The 14,895-nt window shown below is 44.9% G+C and overlaps 1 protein-coding gene across 2 annotated transcripts in view; it reads left to right on the top strand.

The window, feature by feature from the left end:
* The window catches only part of SYBU (syntabulin), a 43,822-nt gene extending 32,004 nt beyond the window's left edge, over nt 1-11,818 (top strand). Inside the window, exons 5-8 of one of the 2 annotated variants that reach the window (XM_076329217.1) lie at nt 4,600-4,702; nt 7,128-7,331; nt 8,335-8,484; nt 9,714-11,818. In XM_076329217.1, the coding sequence (XP_076185332.1) occupies nt 4,600-4,702; nt 7,128-7,331; nt 8,335-8,484; nt 9,714-10,827 (1,571 nt within the window). In that variant the 3' untranslated portion in view covers nt 10,828-11,818. The remainder of the gene's footprint in view (nt 1-4,599; nt 4,703-7,127; nt 7,332-8,334; nt 8,485-9,713) is intronic. The other variant, XM_076329218.1, reaches the window with a different exon arrangement.
* The last annotated feature ends 3,077 nt before the right edge of the window (nt 11,819-14,895 follow it).

Raw genomic sequence — 14,895 nt, forward strand, 5'->3', positions numbered from 1 at the left:
ATATTTTCATCTCTCTGCCGTTTAACAGGATGCTTTTGAAGGCAAGGAAGCTCAGCAAATTTAAGTGCTTTACATTTTGAGGACAAGCTGTCTCTGTCAGCACTGTTTTATTTACAGCTCAGTTTCACTGGGTGACTATATGCAAAATCTAGCATCAAGAGTGATATATATATATATAAAGAGGTCATGTTTATAGAGTCAGAAGATAGGTAAGCTCTGTGGTTTATATACGCTGGCAGCTATGAAACAATGGTGAAGTTGCAAATAGGAAAGTCTTACACAAAAAGACTAAATTTTCATAAGCCCATATGCATCCTGAGCTTTGGGAATCCAGTTCTGCTGCTCAGCTATCAGTGTTCCTGCCACAGATATTACTTGAACTTTTTCCTTTTTTCCATATTTTAGTCTTACTATTTAGATAGCAAATGGACAATAAAATGCATGCAAGAAAGTCTGAGCTTTATTCTTATAGAAGGAAAAAGATTAAATTCTAAAATACAAGCAAAATTTTAATATCAAGGCCAGAAGACCATACAACAAGGCATCCAACCATCTGTAATGGCTAGAAATAGCAGACTGGGGTGCCATACTCCAGGCGTGCATGTGGGGTTATTGTGTGACTCTGTGTAAGAAATGTATATACTGTCTCTATATACATATATACATACATGACATGGTATTTCTGTGCTTGCATGCTGTCCCAGTAGGCCCAATATACCTAATCTGTTCTACCCGTAAAAGCTGTGAATGCAGTGTATGGTACGGTCACCGTACTGTGTCATTATCCTTGCGCTATGACTGAGGCAGTGCAGAGAGCAGAGTTAAAGGTGGGGCTTTTCTACGCCCAAAATGGAGGTGCGGTGGCTGCACTGCATGAGTGGGATAAACACGCACCAGTACCAGCTGGAGGCATACCGGCCCTTGCAGAGGCAGCTCTTTCTCCCTCTCCTCAATCCTGCCCTGAAATTTGTAATTGCATCACATGCAGGATGGGAAATTTGCCCTTGAGTAATTAGTAGGAGGTTTCGCGTGCTGCAGCAGGGCGGCGTTAGCTCCCTGAGCTGTGGTCCCCGACCCACGGCGCAGATGAGCACATGCGTCTGCCAGGCCGTCACCGCCCTCTCTGCCTCTGCCTGGGTTGTGCCTGCCTGTGCTGCCTGCACTCCTCATCACGGGCAGCGCAGCACGCAGTCGCAGGGTTACAGGCTCCCTTCTCCTCTCCTCCGTGTCAGCTGGAGCTAGGTGACTGTCGCGGTGCTGTCAGGGCCGCAAGGAGGCTAAAAGGCAGCGCAAAGCATGATGCTGTCTGCAGCGCACTCTTAGCTCAGTGCCATTGCCCATTGAACAATAAAGTGCAGGGAGGGTGCTAGATGCTGCATGATTTCACTCCTGCTTCTCAGATACCCATTCCAGGCAAGGAGCAATCCTGGAAAATGTTACAGTACTTTGTTGGCCAAGCTTGTGTTGTTTTTCCTATTGCACAGAGCAGTACACAGCTCCACTCCTGTGGTGTGGGTGTGCTGCTGCTTGGAGCCCGCTGCGAGGCAGGGGGAGGCCGGAGCGACGGGCCTCCCAGCATCGGATGCCGTACGTGCGGCACGAGCGATTCCATCAGAGCATACTCCTGAGTTGGCTCGCCTGCTGGCAGGCTGTTAGTGTTGTGACGCTGAGTGGCTGCGGTGTGGAAGAATATGTATGAATGAATTTCGAATGAGATACCGCTGAAGCCAGCAGCTCAACATGTAGTGTCTTTTGCAGGAAAGGGTGGGTAAGACAGTCCTCTTAGGCAAGGAAGTCTCACATCACGGCAAAAGAAGTGTTATGGCCAGTTAGGACATAATAATATGTTTTAGAGAAATGTCAACCTCTTTCATGGTTAACGCTGAATCGGCAGGCTGTTCTGGGGCTTACATGTGTGAGCTTTTGCAATCACATTGTCACAGCGACAAAAATAGTCAACAGGCGTCCTTAGGGAGCTGTCAGCCTGGAGAATGGCGTTAGGAGAGATGAGAGGCCGTGTTCAGCTCCTGCCCGTGTTGCTGCTAGGCAAGGAGTTTCACCTCTTTGTTAAGACATTTGTAATAAAGAAGTCACATTTACCCAGGAGAATATGTTGCAATTGGTATTATATGGATAGATGCCATGTTATTTTGCTTAGAGATGTCTACCAAATGGGAGAAAATATTTTTTAAAGTCTCCTAGTAACATTGCTGTTGAGCTCTGCTACACGCAGAGCTGGCTTGAGCGTAACTAACACACTTGGAACAGATACTAGCAGTGACCCTTTTAATTTACAAAATGTTCTCGAAGATCCTATAAATAGCCACATGCCTAATTTTAAGCGTAAGTAGTCTCCTGTGCTCAGTGTTAACCTTGTGTGTAGCTGTTATCAGCACTGGGGTCAGAAAGGGTAATTCGTGCTTTGCAGACACAGTTCCTGGTCTCAGATGCAGTTCAGTCTTTCAGAAAGCTCAGCCTTCAAGGTGGTTGCGTTTTCAGGCTCTGCTGACTCTTGTTGGCAGTGCCTAGCTCGGCAGCCCTTCCCAGCACTGCGCTCCAAGCCAGGCGGGTCAGGGAGAGGCTATTATTAAGCCTTGCTTCTTCGAAATGCTTTCGATAGTGAGATCTGATTATGATGTGGTCTACTTAACCGGAGATGAGCCTCAGCTAGGGTTCCTGCTCTCTCTGCCGCAGCCAGGACTTGGCTTTGAAAGCTGTTGGCGTCTTGCAAGGGCAAGAATGTTTTGGGGGCCAGAACACCGGAGGTATGAAATCTATGTGATGTGTTTACTTGTTCGGGTCTTGCTTGGAAAAGTAGATTTGGGAGTAGCGTGATACTGAGGCAGTATTTGGTATCTTAGTCTCATAGATGGGAGTGTTTTGTTTATCAGGAAAACTCTGTTGCAGCTTCGGACTTCATGTCCCACGGTCATTTTGCTTCCCCAAGGAGAGGGTCACTGACATCTGCATCTGTAGATGTGATATAAATACTCTGTGAAACAAAGAAGCTTTGCTGCTCTCCCTCCCTCCCTCCCTCCCTCCCTCCCTCCCCTTGCAAACTTGCCCGCAGTTCTGATCTGGTTACAGCTGTGGTGACTTGGGTCTGGTTATCAGGGGTGTTGTACTGGGTATGGAGTTTGCTAGAAGTGATAAAGCTGGGTCCCTGGGATACCCTTTTGAAGAGCTAAGCTTTGCATTTGAGCACTTTGAAATTGGGCTGAGGAATATTCTGGGCTGGGCTGAACCAGAGGCACAGAGAAATGGGGGCTGGTCTCAGACCTGGTGAGGTTGGGAAAGTATTGGGTTAAATCCGAACACGTCTGATCCTAAGACCGGTTGCTAAGAGTTGCCGGATGGTAAGGATGGTTGCTGGATGTCTCATCCTCTTTAAGGCTGTGAAGACAGGCTCTGACAAGGCCTTTTCCCAGTCTCAGGTATTCAGGGGTGGAAGATGTGCCCATCACCATCAGCTGTGCGAAGGATTTAAGAGAGATTGTGCACTTGAAGGTTTATCCGCTGCGGCGGGGATGATGGTAGCTGCAGCTGCATCTCCCCCTCGTGGAAAAGATAGCAAAAATGGGATTTGTGGTAAGTCTGCAGCCGCTGGCCAGGGGTGTCTGTGCGTGGGATGGCACCCAGAAATTCTCAGGTGAGAGATGCTCCCCCTGACCGGCTGCCTAAAGGATGCTGGAAAGTTACTTCCATCCCCTTGGATAAAGTCACCATCCATTATTGTGGCTCTGCAGCATGAGACCTGGATATGGCTTGGGATATTTGCCATTTGAATGACAGACTGACAAAAATCCTAACTTTAGGGTGGGTTTTTTTCTGGATGATAAAACTTTCTTAGTACATCTACCTACTACTGACCTTAGCAAAATGAGAGCAGTTTTCCTTGTATATGCCAGAGCTTAAGAAATAAAAGCTGTCATCCATAGAAAGTCAGTAATCAGATAGATGGCTTAGCACCTGAGAAGCACTTGAGAGCCACACGTGATTAGTGGGTTATTTTAAGGCTATTAGAACTGCCTTACCATGCTTCTGTGCCACATGAAAACCTGCATACCTGTGTACATATATACATGCATATACCCTGTTAGCCTATAAACATTTATACATATATACATGTATGTGTACATCATCTCAGAAACCAAAATAGAAGCAGCTTTCCTCCCAGCCAGTAGTATTTTTGTATGGTTTAAAGCAAGAGAAATCTCCAGCTACAGTTGTGTGCTCTTAATCACTGTGCTCCTGAAGGAGCCACGTGAGCAGCCTCGTTCATCTATTGATGGCTGTGAGAAAGCAAATAGGTTGTCACAACAAATGTTCCTAGCCGAGTCCTAAAATGGCTTCTGTAGTGTGAGGGTTTTGTGTCCAAATGCTTTTTTTCTGCTCCTGTTGAAGTGCCAGTTCTGAAGAAATGTTGAAAATCTGGAACAAATCCAGCGCTTGTCCTCAGGGATGTTTGAAAATTCATGCAACTTCTAAAATTCACACAGGACAGACAAAGGAAGGATGCTTGTGATTCATTGTTATTTTGAAAACAGTCTTTGAGTTATAATTTCCATCATGTTTTCACTCTTCCCTTTTCCTTTCCAGGGAGTGAAGCTGATTTTAGCTCTTCAAGCAGCACGGGCAGTATTTCAGCGCCTGAAGTCCATATGTCTGCTGCTGGAAGCAAAAGATCTTCTTTTTCTCGCAAGTAAGCAAAGTGATTTTTCCTGAATATTGCAAGTGTTGCTCGTGCAAAGATAGACTACTGTGTAAGGTCTTGCAGCTAATACATACAATACCAATATTGTGAGTTTTAAAACATTTTGGGTAACACTTTGCTCTCGGGCAGCACTTGCACTGATGAGAACTGTGATATGAGAAAGAAAAAAAAATTGCTGTATTTGGAGCACAAAAATTGTCAATATGCCAGATCAGCTGACTGCTATTTTTTTGTTGTTTATTCATAACAAGTATGGGAGAGACAATCAGGTAAGGCAGAAAAGGCATTGGCTGGAATGGAGGAGCAAACAACTGGGTGTATGTTAGTTAACAGAAGTACTTCTAACCAGTTAACCTTAACCTTTTGATCTTATCACTTTGTTTTCTCTCTGTAATAAATTGTCAGCTCAGCATGTACCTTTCCAGATCATGACTTTATTTTTTGTAGGAAGAAGTAGACAATATTGCCTTTGACGCTTTTTTTCTTAAACACTCTTGCCCAACCTTTATATAACTAAAACTATATGCAGATAAAAAAAATTATCATAGTCATTTACCTAAATGGACCTTTCATGAAAGATTTCTGTAAGATTTCTCCCTATCATGTGTGAACTGCAAATCTAGACAGCTTGCAAATACGGGGGCGTTTGGATGGAGCAGCGCACGTTGTGCTCTGCCCACGCAGTCCCTGCTGGTTACGTTTTTTGGAGGAGGAGGAAAGAGTTCAAATTGACAGGACTGGTTTCCTGCCCTTTGTGGAAGAGCTGGCAGGGAGGCTGGGACCGGCAGCAGGATACCCGTATGCTTAAGTCACGCAGAGGTCTCCAAGGTCGCAGTGTGCCCCAGTGTACAGAGATCGGCAGAATGATGATGCTTAATGAGCAGTTTCCTATCTGTATCGTGAGACTTAGAACAATAAACATTACTTAAGCGCTCTCTAGATTAAATCTAACAAGTAAAGGTACTGGCTGTGGGGAAGAAAACAGTACTAAGTATAATATGAAGCCCTAAAATCACCTTACTTTCAGGAATATTGTGTATCATTTAATGTATTATTGTGTATTTAAATATAACTTTAAATTAGAGCATACTGACCTACTTAATTGGACAGAATTCCTCTGTAATAAGGCTCCTTCAAATGCATTGCTGTGTTATGCACAGTCTGTGCAAATTCTGTCTTACACAAGAGTTGATGCTGTACTGTACAAAGTGGAAAGAGATGTCTCCTTTGCAATATATTCTTTTTTAACTGCTTGACTTAACTCACTATGAAACATTTCAGTGTTGCCACAAACCACAGTCCTGCACTTCATTGTAAAATAATTATAAAATCACCCAAACCGCAGCAGTGTGATGAAGGTTTGCAGCAGCCACTCAACCATCTGTTCCTTATAAACTGTTCCATTTTCAGAGAAGGGAGGAAACCAAGTCAGACAATTTTAAGAAGAGGTTTTGCTTCATAATTCTGCAGTATTTAAGTTTTTATGTTCAAGCCTTCTCTTTTGCTGGCTGGATATGCCTTTTTCCATATTTTTTGAAACCTGCCCTTCCATTACAGTTTAGAAGAACAACTTCCATGGGAGGGTGAAGGTAGCAGTGTAGTAGTGCAGGAAGGCAAACCAAGTGAGCAAGCGAGGAACGCACCTTGAGAAGCTGACCTCAGAGCTCCCCAGCCCCTTGGCAGCTGTCAGGCAGTACGAATACCAATTGCTTTCAAGCACACACAGTTGACCGTCAGGTTATTTAATAAAGAGTGGGAAAAGAAAGGTAGATATGTATGAGAGAAACTGGAAGGAAGAAAGAAAAGGCCGTGCTTTCCTTTGTCTATTTTAATACCATTTCAGCCTGCTCTCAGCGGGGTTCAAACTATATCTAAGCAAATGAATAGCTGACAATGACAGCTGAAGCACCCAGTATGCCAAAGGCAGAAAAGAACAGTGGCTCAAACAAAATCTGTTTTCACTGCACGCTGTGATCCCTTGGGCTGCTTGCTGAGGAGCATGAAAGCAGTCTTACAGCAAACCTCCAGGGTTGGGCATCTCTCCGCAAGCCTGGCCGGGGAAAGCCGAAACATGGTTCTTTTGGCACTAGTCCAGGCTGCAGTCCTCTCGTTACTTAATGGAGTCAGAGGTTCAGGGAACGTGGATGATCTGATGGAGTCACTGGGAACCGTGCTATCCACAGAGAAATGTGAAAATGGCCGAGGTTTCCCTAGATCACGTAATTCAGACTGAGGGCCCCACAGTCAGTGAAAGAATGTGCAGTGGCTGATGACTTCAGGACTTTCTTCCCAGCTACTCACAGTTATCTATCTGGTTTAGTGTTTAGACAGCTTTGTGTGTAAAATAAGACACATAATGGGTTGCATGACGAGGATAATCCAATATGCTTTAACCATTTTGGTTCCCCTCCAGTCGTGGCCCTTATGGTCGGAATAATGGATCCTTATCCTACAAGTCCGGAGCCAGCCCACCTGCTTCCCGTGAAAAGGACCCTTTGTCAACATTGTGCAAAAACCAGCTGAGTCCTGCTAACATCCATCAGAGTTACAGGGCTTCTTCAGCCAGCAGCAGCAACTCAGGCTCATACAAAGGAAGCGACAGCAGCCCAGTGATGAGGCAAGTCTTTATTTCAGCATCCCGGTGTTCAGTGCACTGACTTACCTTCCCTGCACTGTAACGTGGGATCAGCTGTCTGAGCTGCCGAGCAGGTCACCTTGCTCCTCAGCATATGCGTGACTCCTCATGTTAGTGGCTCGGCAGTCAACAGGGTGCTCCATCCCATGTAAAAGCTTTATTGTTTCAGCACTGTAAAATTCATGGTTACTTTTAGTCAAAGCCCTCTGTAGTTGTTTTTTGTTCCAAGGCGGGCTCCTTCATGTGGTTTCATGCCATCAATTCTCATGTGGATTTACTGGTTCTTTCATATAAGGGTCCTTTCGCTTTGGAGAGAGTTGAGTGGGGTAGTATAGAAAACATTATAGACTGGGGTGAAAATTCACCCTGCCCAGCCTTAGGCACCTCCCTAAGGAGTGCAGTGTCCTGTACAGGAAAGAAAACCGATACCTGCCAGAGCATGAGACGCATACTGCAGAGAAGGAATTGCCACCATGATGCTGCTGTTTCCCTCTCTCCCTCTCAGGCAACTCAACAGCCAAGCGTGTCAGGTACACACCTAAAGCTAGATAGGATAAATCTAGGTTTCAGGGTGCTCAGCTTCATAACTCACATGTGGAGCTGAACTCGGTCCGTACGCTACCTCACCTGGCCGTGTCTACAGCTGGGTGCCCTTGCCAGTGGCCCGGCTGCCTGCTCTTGGGCACACCACCCATTTCGGGTGAGGGGATGGCTAGGTATTTTAAAGTTAAATGTCTCATTTGATGTAATGGCACTGAAACCAAGTACAGTAAATAGTAAATTTTGCACTATAGCCACAAATCAGCCATTTCCTCAAATACTTTGATTTGCCAGAGGGAGTCACTTGTGCGGACACTGAGGAGCCCCAAATGAGTCAAGCGTAGACTCAGCTTTGTATCAGTCAATGGGATGTTTTTCTTTTTGCCAGGACTGAAGAACTGTAGGAGTGATGTTATGTGATGGTTTGTTTTTTTTTTCTTTTCAGGCGATCAGGGAGATACAATTCTTGCGGTGACAATCAGAGCATTAAGCCACAAAATCCAGAGCAGTATTTGACTCCTCTGCAGCAGAAAGAAGTTACAGTACGGCATTTGAAAACAAAGCTGAAGGAATCTGAGAGCAAACTTAAAGAAAGGTATATTTCACTTCAAAAATCAGAGTTAGAAAGATTTATTCAGGAGCATTTAGGGGTGGGAATCCTGAACATTTTTACTCATTTCTTGACCACATAAAGTTTTCATTAAGAAATTTGAAATATGGTCAGTCCGATTAGGTTGTTTTCAGGTATTTCAGGTTTCATAGTGTGCTCAGGATATATGTACCATGCAGTTTAGTTATGAATATGGCTGTCTCTCTCCCTTTTTTGAACTTTCCCAACAGAATATTTTTAAAGGATAATTTTTTACCAGTCTGATTTAGCATTGACACCTTTTTTGCATAAAACAGTTTCTACCTGCCAGCATGTATTACCTTAGTCTCCTGTTCTACCTCATTCAGTGAAATATGACTACAAATGTCCCCCTTCTCCCCGATGAAAGAAAAGCTCTTACACAAACCAGCGTGCCCGCTTGTGTTTTTGTCGCTTAGACATTTTCACAATAGCCCTTTGTATGGATGCTGAGCAAAGAAGTGACAATGTGCATTACACAGCAATAGATGTTGTCTCTTTTACTAAAACCGCCCTGAGAGCTGGCTCTCCAGCACACACATCCCAAGCAGGCACAAAGGGCCGTTTGAGTCAAGAGTAGAGTAGAGGCAGAGTCCCAGGGACCTCGTGGTCCAGCCTGGGATAGCCTGACCTCTGCATCTGTGAGGGCTGGATCTCAGGTAGGGGCCCCCACTCCCTACTTGCTGGCAAGTGAAGGCAGAAGCCTCTAGCTCCACGCCGGGCAAAGCAAGCCAGGTGCCTGCAGCCCCGAGCCGTCTTACTGTCTGAGGCCAGCATTGGCTCTGGCTGTACCTGACGAACTGCTGGCAGGCACGGGGGACACATCCAAGCAGCTGTTTCTCATTTCCTCCAGGGCGGGCGAGGCTGTAGGTGAGATGTTAAGAGTTGTACTGGTTGGACCTAACCTAGAGGCCACCACTTGCACCTCAAAATGTCTGGGATCATGGCATAGCCCACAAGGCCGCTGGCTGTGTGGCGAGGTTGGTGACTCCAGTTAGCAGTCAGCCAGCGTGTCTTGGCAGATGGCTTACATCTCTGCCAGCTCTCTCAGAGATGGCAGCAAATGGTGCATGGAGGCATTTGCTTCCTTCTTGGAGCATCTCTGCAGCATAGCCATCCCAGTGCGGTGGAGCCTCATGTTGACTCTTTAACTGACCAGTCAGCAGAAGCGTTACAACATTTTTGTTTTGCTACAGGGAAACAGAAATAGAAGAGCTCAAAGCTCAGCTGGGACGAATGAGGGAAGACTGGATTGAAGAAGAGTGTAATCGTGTGGAGGCAGAGCTGGCCTTAAAGGAAGCAAGAAACAAAATTAAACAACTCAAGCAGGTTATTGAAACCATGAAAAACAGCTTGGCTGAGAAAGACAAAAAAATTCAGAAATACTTCACAGACATAAACATTCAAAACAAGAAACTGGAATCTTTGCTGCAGAGCATGGAGATGGCTCAGAACAGCTCGGTGAGGGATGAGCAGTGCCTGGAGTACACGTGTGACTCAGAGGGGAAGCCGTTAGTGTTGTGTGCCATGATGCCAGACAGCCTTATCACAGAGGACCAAGCTCTGGAGGAGGTGGCAGATAATGGGCTGCTTCTTAATGAGGACGCAGCTAATGGGACTGATTCATCTGAAGGGAGTTTGACCACCACAACATCTGAGTTTAGTGATCCAGCTCCTTCCAGTTCTGCTTTAAATGAAGAGATGCTTGAAAATGTTCTGGATGAAAAACTAACTCCTTCCCAGGAGGAGGAGCAAAGCAGCAGCGTGATGGTGGAACAGGCCATCCAGACTGATGTGGTGCCATATAGCCTAGATGTGGAGCAGCTCATTCAAAACATCTTCAGAGCTCAAGATGCCTGTCCTCTAAGCCCACCTTCTTCACTGAAGGAATTGGGTGAATTTTCTCTTGGAAGCTTCAGCGATTCTGGTATCATAGTGGACTTAACTCCAAGTGATCCAAACTCTGCCATCCTTTTGTCTCCTATGGAGTCTCCATGCAGGAAGGTGGAGCATGAAGTTAATGAAAACCGTTTCATGAAAGAACTTGATTTTACAGAACCTCATGATGATGAAGCCTTTGGGTATGTCAGTACTTTCTCTCAGTCAGGAATAAAGAGGAGATACTGGAGCAGCAGTCTCCTCAGAGATGTTCTGGCTGTAGCAGCTCCTGTTGTACCAACTATCATGTGGGCTTTCAGTACTCAGAGAGGAGGAACAGATCCCATTTACAATATTGGAGCATTGCTTCGTGGTTGCTGCCTGGTGGCCCTGCACTCTTTACGCCGTACACCCTTCAATATCAAAAACTAAAGTCCACTCTGTCCCTGGGCACCAACCAGCTGAGGCAAAGAGAAAGAGGGATGAGATAGATCATAAAAAGTTATTATATATTCTGGCAGAGTCCATCATTTTGCTTTTGACTATTTGATTTGCACTATAAATCGGTTCGAAAACATGTTCCTTGTTTCAAAATGAAAAAGCTGAACCCTGTAGTTCCACAAGATATTTATAACTGGTGTTTTTAACAGTACTGCTGCCTACAGAAATAGTCCTCCTGCTCCCAGGCACCGTGTCCCTCCCCTGTGCTGGTGTCTTTCTGGTGCCAGTGCATCTGCACAGTGAACATGACCAGGGAAATCAAGGAGAATTACAGCTAGCGCTCTTCCGTGTTTGTTTGCTGAATTAGCGTTAAGCTCAGTCACTTTCCCTGGCTGGTTCACTGAGCAAATGTACAAGCGCTTTGCACCGGCTCAAGGGTAGCACGAGGTGCGCACGGGAACAAATGGCCAGAGAAAGGTGGAGTAGCACCTTTAGGCAGCACTAACCTAAAACATTTGTGAAACTACAGTGTTAAGTAGGTGATGTGGAGACTCGTTCCCACATGCACTCCAGAAAGCATGCTAGCGCTTTCCATTTGTTGTCCGAAGTGTCGATTCAATTTAGAGGTAAAACCCATATTCCCCAGGAAGCTTCCAGCACATCGTTCGTGCCTGTCTCGTGTAGTGCTCTTCTCAATCGTACAATTGCTCGAGCATTTCACTGGTCTTGTGCGTATACGGGGACTGTAACCAAAAATGTACGTTGTTGGGAGTCTTGAAACGTGTTACAATGATAAGTATAGGCGTGGATACACTTTGAATATTAATGTTGTTTTAAAGTCTTAATGTATTGGAACCCGATAGTCATTCGAGCCCTTTGAAATACTATGTATAAATGTATTGTGTTTTAACTTATTGTTTATTTAATTGCTTTATTGTAAATTACCTTTATAATCACAAGTTCAGTAAAGCATGTTAGAAATGTTAAATGTGTGAGTGTTTTATTGTAGCAAAGCTATAAAAAATACCTGTCTCAGCTGAGCTATCAGGCACAGGCCAAGCGGGAGGAGGCACTGTATCAGGGCATAAGGAACCGTCAGGACTCGGAGAACAGAGACTGAGAAAACCTAATTACAGCTCCAAGCGTAAGCACTCAGCCAGAGAAAAAGGCTCCAGTGGGTCTGCAGACCTGTATGCCACCCACTCTGCTGCACCCAGGCTGCATGCAAGTGACCTAATCTTCAACCCAATGCAATCTTCTAGAAGCTTGTAACTTCTCATTTCTGCACTACCAGGAGAGTATCAGTCTTCCTGGCATTTAACAGAAGACCAGAAGGCCTTGTTTAACCCGGCCAGCAGTCACGCAGTCTCGGTGTGCACACTGAGATGCCACTGTGACCATCAAACCACGAATTCTCCATGTCCAAAATTTGAGATCTGTGCATAGATCAGAGGAGGGCAACACTACCTAACAGATGAAACAGTGGGGTTTGTCTGGCTCCACCCAAGCTTTCAACACCACCTCTGGCCATTGAAACCTCACTGGCCTCCTGTTTTCCCCTCCAGCAAAGCAAGTGTAATATTTCCCTGTGCAATGCAGAGCAGAAGAGGTCTAGTGACCTCTGCAACTTTTGGGAAGAAGGGAGTTATTAGTAAGCCACAAGGGAGGAGGAATAATTGGCCAGGATGCGGGGAACATTTGCAACACTCAAGAGGGTGACGCACACCTCTCATAAGGCATTTAACTATGCTCAGCGAGAGGTGACAGAGTTCCCATCACGTTCCTGAAAAAAGTCCCTTCTCTGATCTTTACCCAAAATTCAGCTCGCTTCCGAGCCTCCACCTTTCCTCCTCCATACTGCAGGGATGTAGACAGCTCAAGGTGCCCTTTGTAAGAAGAGGCCTGAAGTGCCGCAATAAATGCTCCAGTCCCAGATGCTGGGGGACTGGCCTTTGTTCCCCGATCCACAGAGGATATGCCGGCTGTTGCTGCAGACATACCATCTTAATTTTTTTCCCTCTAATATTTGGCTTTGTAAATCTTAGTCGTGTCTCACCTGGATCCCGCTGGTGCTGTACGGAGTAGCTAGGGGAGGACCATCAGCCTCCCAACAGTTCAATAAAAACTCCTATCCTTTCTTTCTAAGTTTAGAAAATGTTCGTACCCACACCCGTACCACCCTGGAAAGTGTTGCCTCAAAGCATGCAGGTGGGGGGGACATGCAGCTCATCAGCTAAGGGTAAAATAGCAGATGTCTGCTTGAATTCAGGCTTATAGCATAGGAACCAAGTCAGCTCCTTCCCGGGCTGAAGCAATGCTTGTTGATAACCCCCTTATGCATTTTCCTTTCTAACCCAGGAACAAAAAAGCCTTTCTTTAATATTCAGCTTAAGAGGTACCTGATATGCTCCTAAGCTGCTGAAAACGTTGAGGCTCAAGCACTGCCCACCCCCACCCCCACCAGAGATGCACCTGCACCCTTATGTCCACCCTCTCACATGGCTGTTCTTAACTTCTGATTACTTACTCACTTCTCCTTCCTTTCCCCCCTAAATCAACTTCCTCTCCTAAATTCCAACCTCTAGAGACATACTAAAATGAAAGAAAGCACTGTCTTATAGATGTCCTACATGAGAAGAACAAGTAAGCATTTTGCTCCAAAACCCTTCAGACAAATGAACACAGGACATTGCAAACATGAACTATAGCACAGTCAAGGAAAGGATGATTTTTCAGTCATCCTGGCGGGTCAATCCTCCATAGTGAAGAATAACAGTGAAGGCAATCAAGTCTAGCTTTCAGTAAAGAAAAAAAAAAGGACATGGCCAACAGGCCAAGTATGGAGAGGGAAAAGGAGGAGCCTGTGGCAGCAGGAGGGAAAGAAAACAAGCGTATGCAGTGGGTATATGAGATCCCTCAAGAACTCAAACCAACAGAAAAGATTATAATGGAGCAGCAGCTACACAAAAGGTTTAGCAAAAATGTTTCCACATTTGTTGGATAAAAATCAAGATACAGGAAGGAGGAACGAAGATACAGCACAGGAAGAAGATGAAACAGATACCAACGCATGGATTTTTAACGTGCAAGATACTACCCACAAGAGCACCATATCCTTACTGGCATTATGTCAGCACATGGTAGAGGAGATGGGAGTCTTCCCTAGAGCAGCCGTGCTCAAGTACAGGCAGGTAGATGGAGGGAAGAACACCAAAGCAGTACGCAGCAGGAGAGGGAAAAGCAGTGCAGGAGGGCTGACATGCAAGAAGGTGGCAGCACCTCACGGTTTTTAAAATGGCTGAAGGCTCAAAAAACAAATGCGCTTTCATGATGTATTCAGGGGCTTTGTTTCTCACTTTTTATTAACTAGCCCGTGTTTTGTTATTTTTAGTAAATAGTATTTATTTGCATCTATTTTACATTGTCTCTGAAATAGCAATAGTAAGCACTAATTTGTTTAAAAGATGAGATGAAGCTTTCAACAAGTTTTACCTTAAATAGGCAAGATATTAGGTTTCCCTGCCCTGCATCAGCAATAGTGAAAGAATTATGACTTGTACCTCCTCGCTTCATCAGTGTGGTTAAAAGGACAGACACAGATTGTTATTAAAGCTTATTCACATACTTTCTCCTTATCTCCCACCCACTGTAGAGGTGTGCACTAGGAGCAGATTTGCTTGCCATACCACTGTTTAGTCTGCACAGACTATAGTCATCCATTCTACTCCAGCCAGAACACTTGTGCAGAAAATATGCACAGAAGTGCACGCTGTTGCCTTCTTAAATTTATTTTAAAAATTTAACATTTCTCAAGGACTTTTTTCCTATCTGAAAATTGCTGTCAAATCAGTTGACTTGTGCAAGATTTTAAGCAATACGACAAGCATACTTAACATTTTTAAAAATGTTTCTCCATGACTAAGGCCATTAAAGGTAATTCTTACTGTCTTGCTTTCTCAATTACTTATCTTTTAAGCAAAACTTGTGTCAGAATCTACTTACAACTTAGTTAAAAATTGTTTTATTCTAGGCAGAGATGATCTAGTCAGATAGCCGCCC

Source organism: Aptenodytes patagonicus, chromosome 2, assembly GCF_965638725.1.
Source record: "Aptenodytes patagonicus chromosome 2, bAptPat1.pri.cur, whole genome shotgun sequence".
NCBI classification, from domain to species: domain Eukaryota; kingdom Metazoa; phylum Chordata; class Aves; order Sphenisciformes; family Spheniscidae; genus Aptenodytes; species Aptenodytes patagonicus.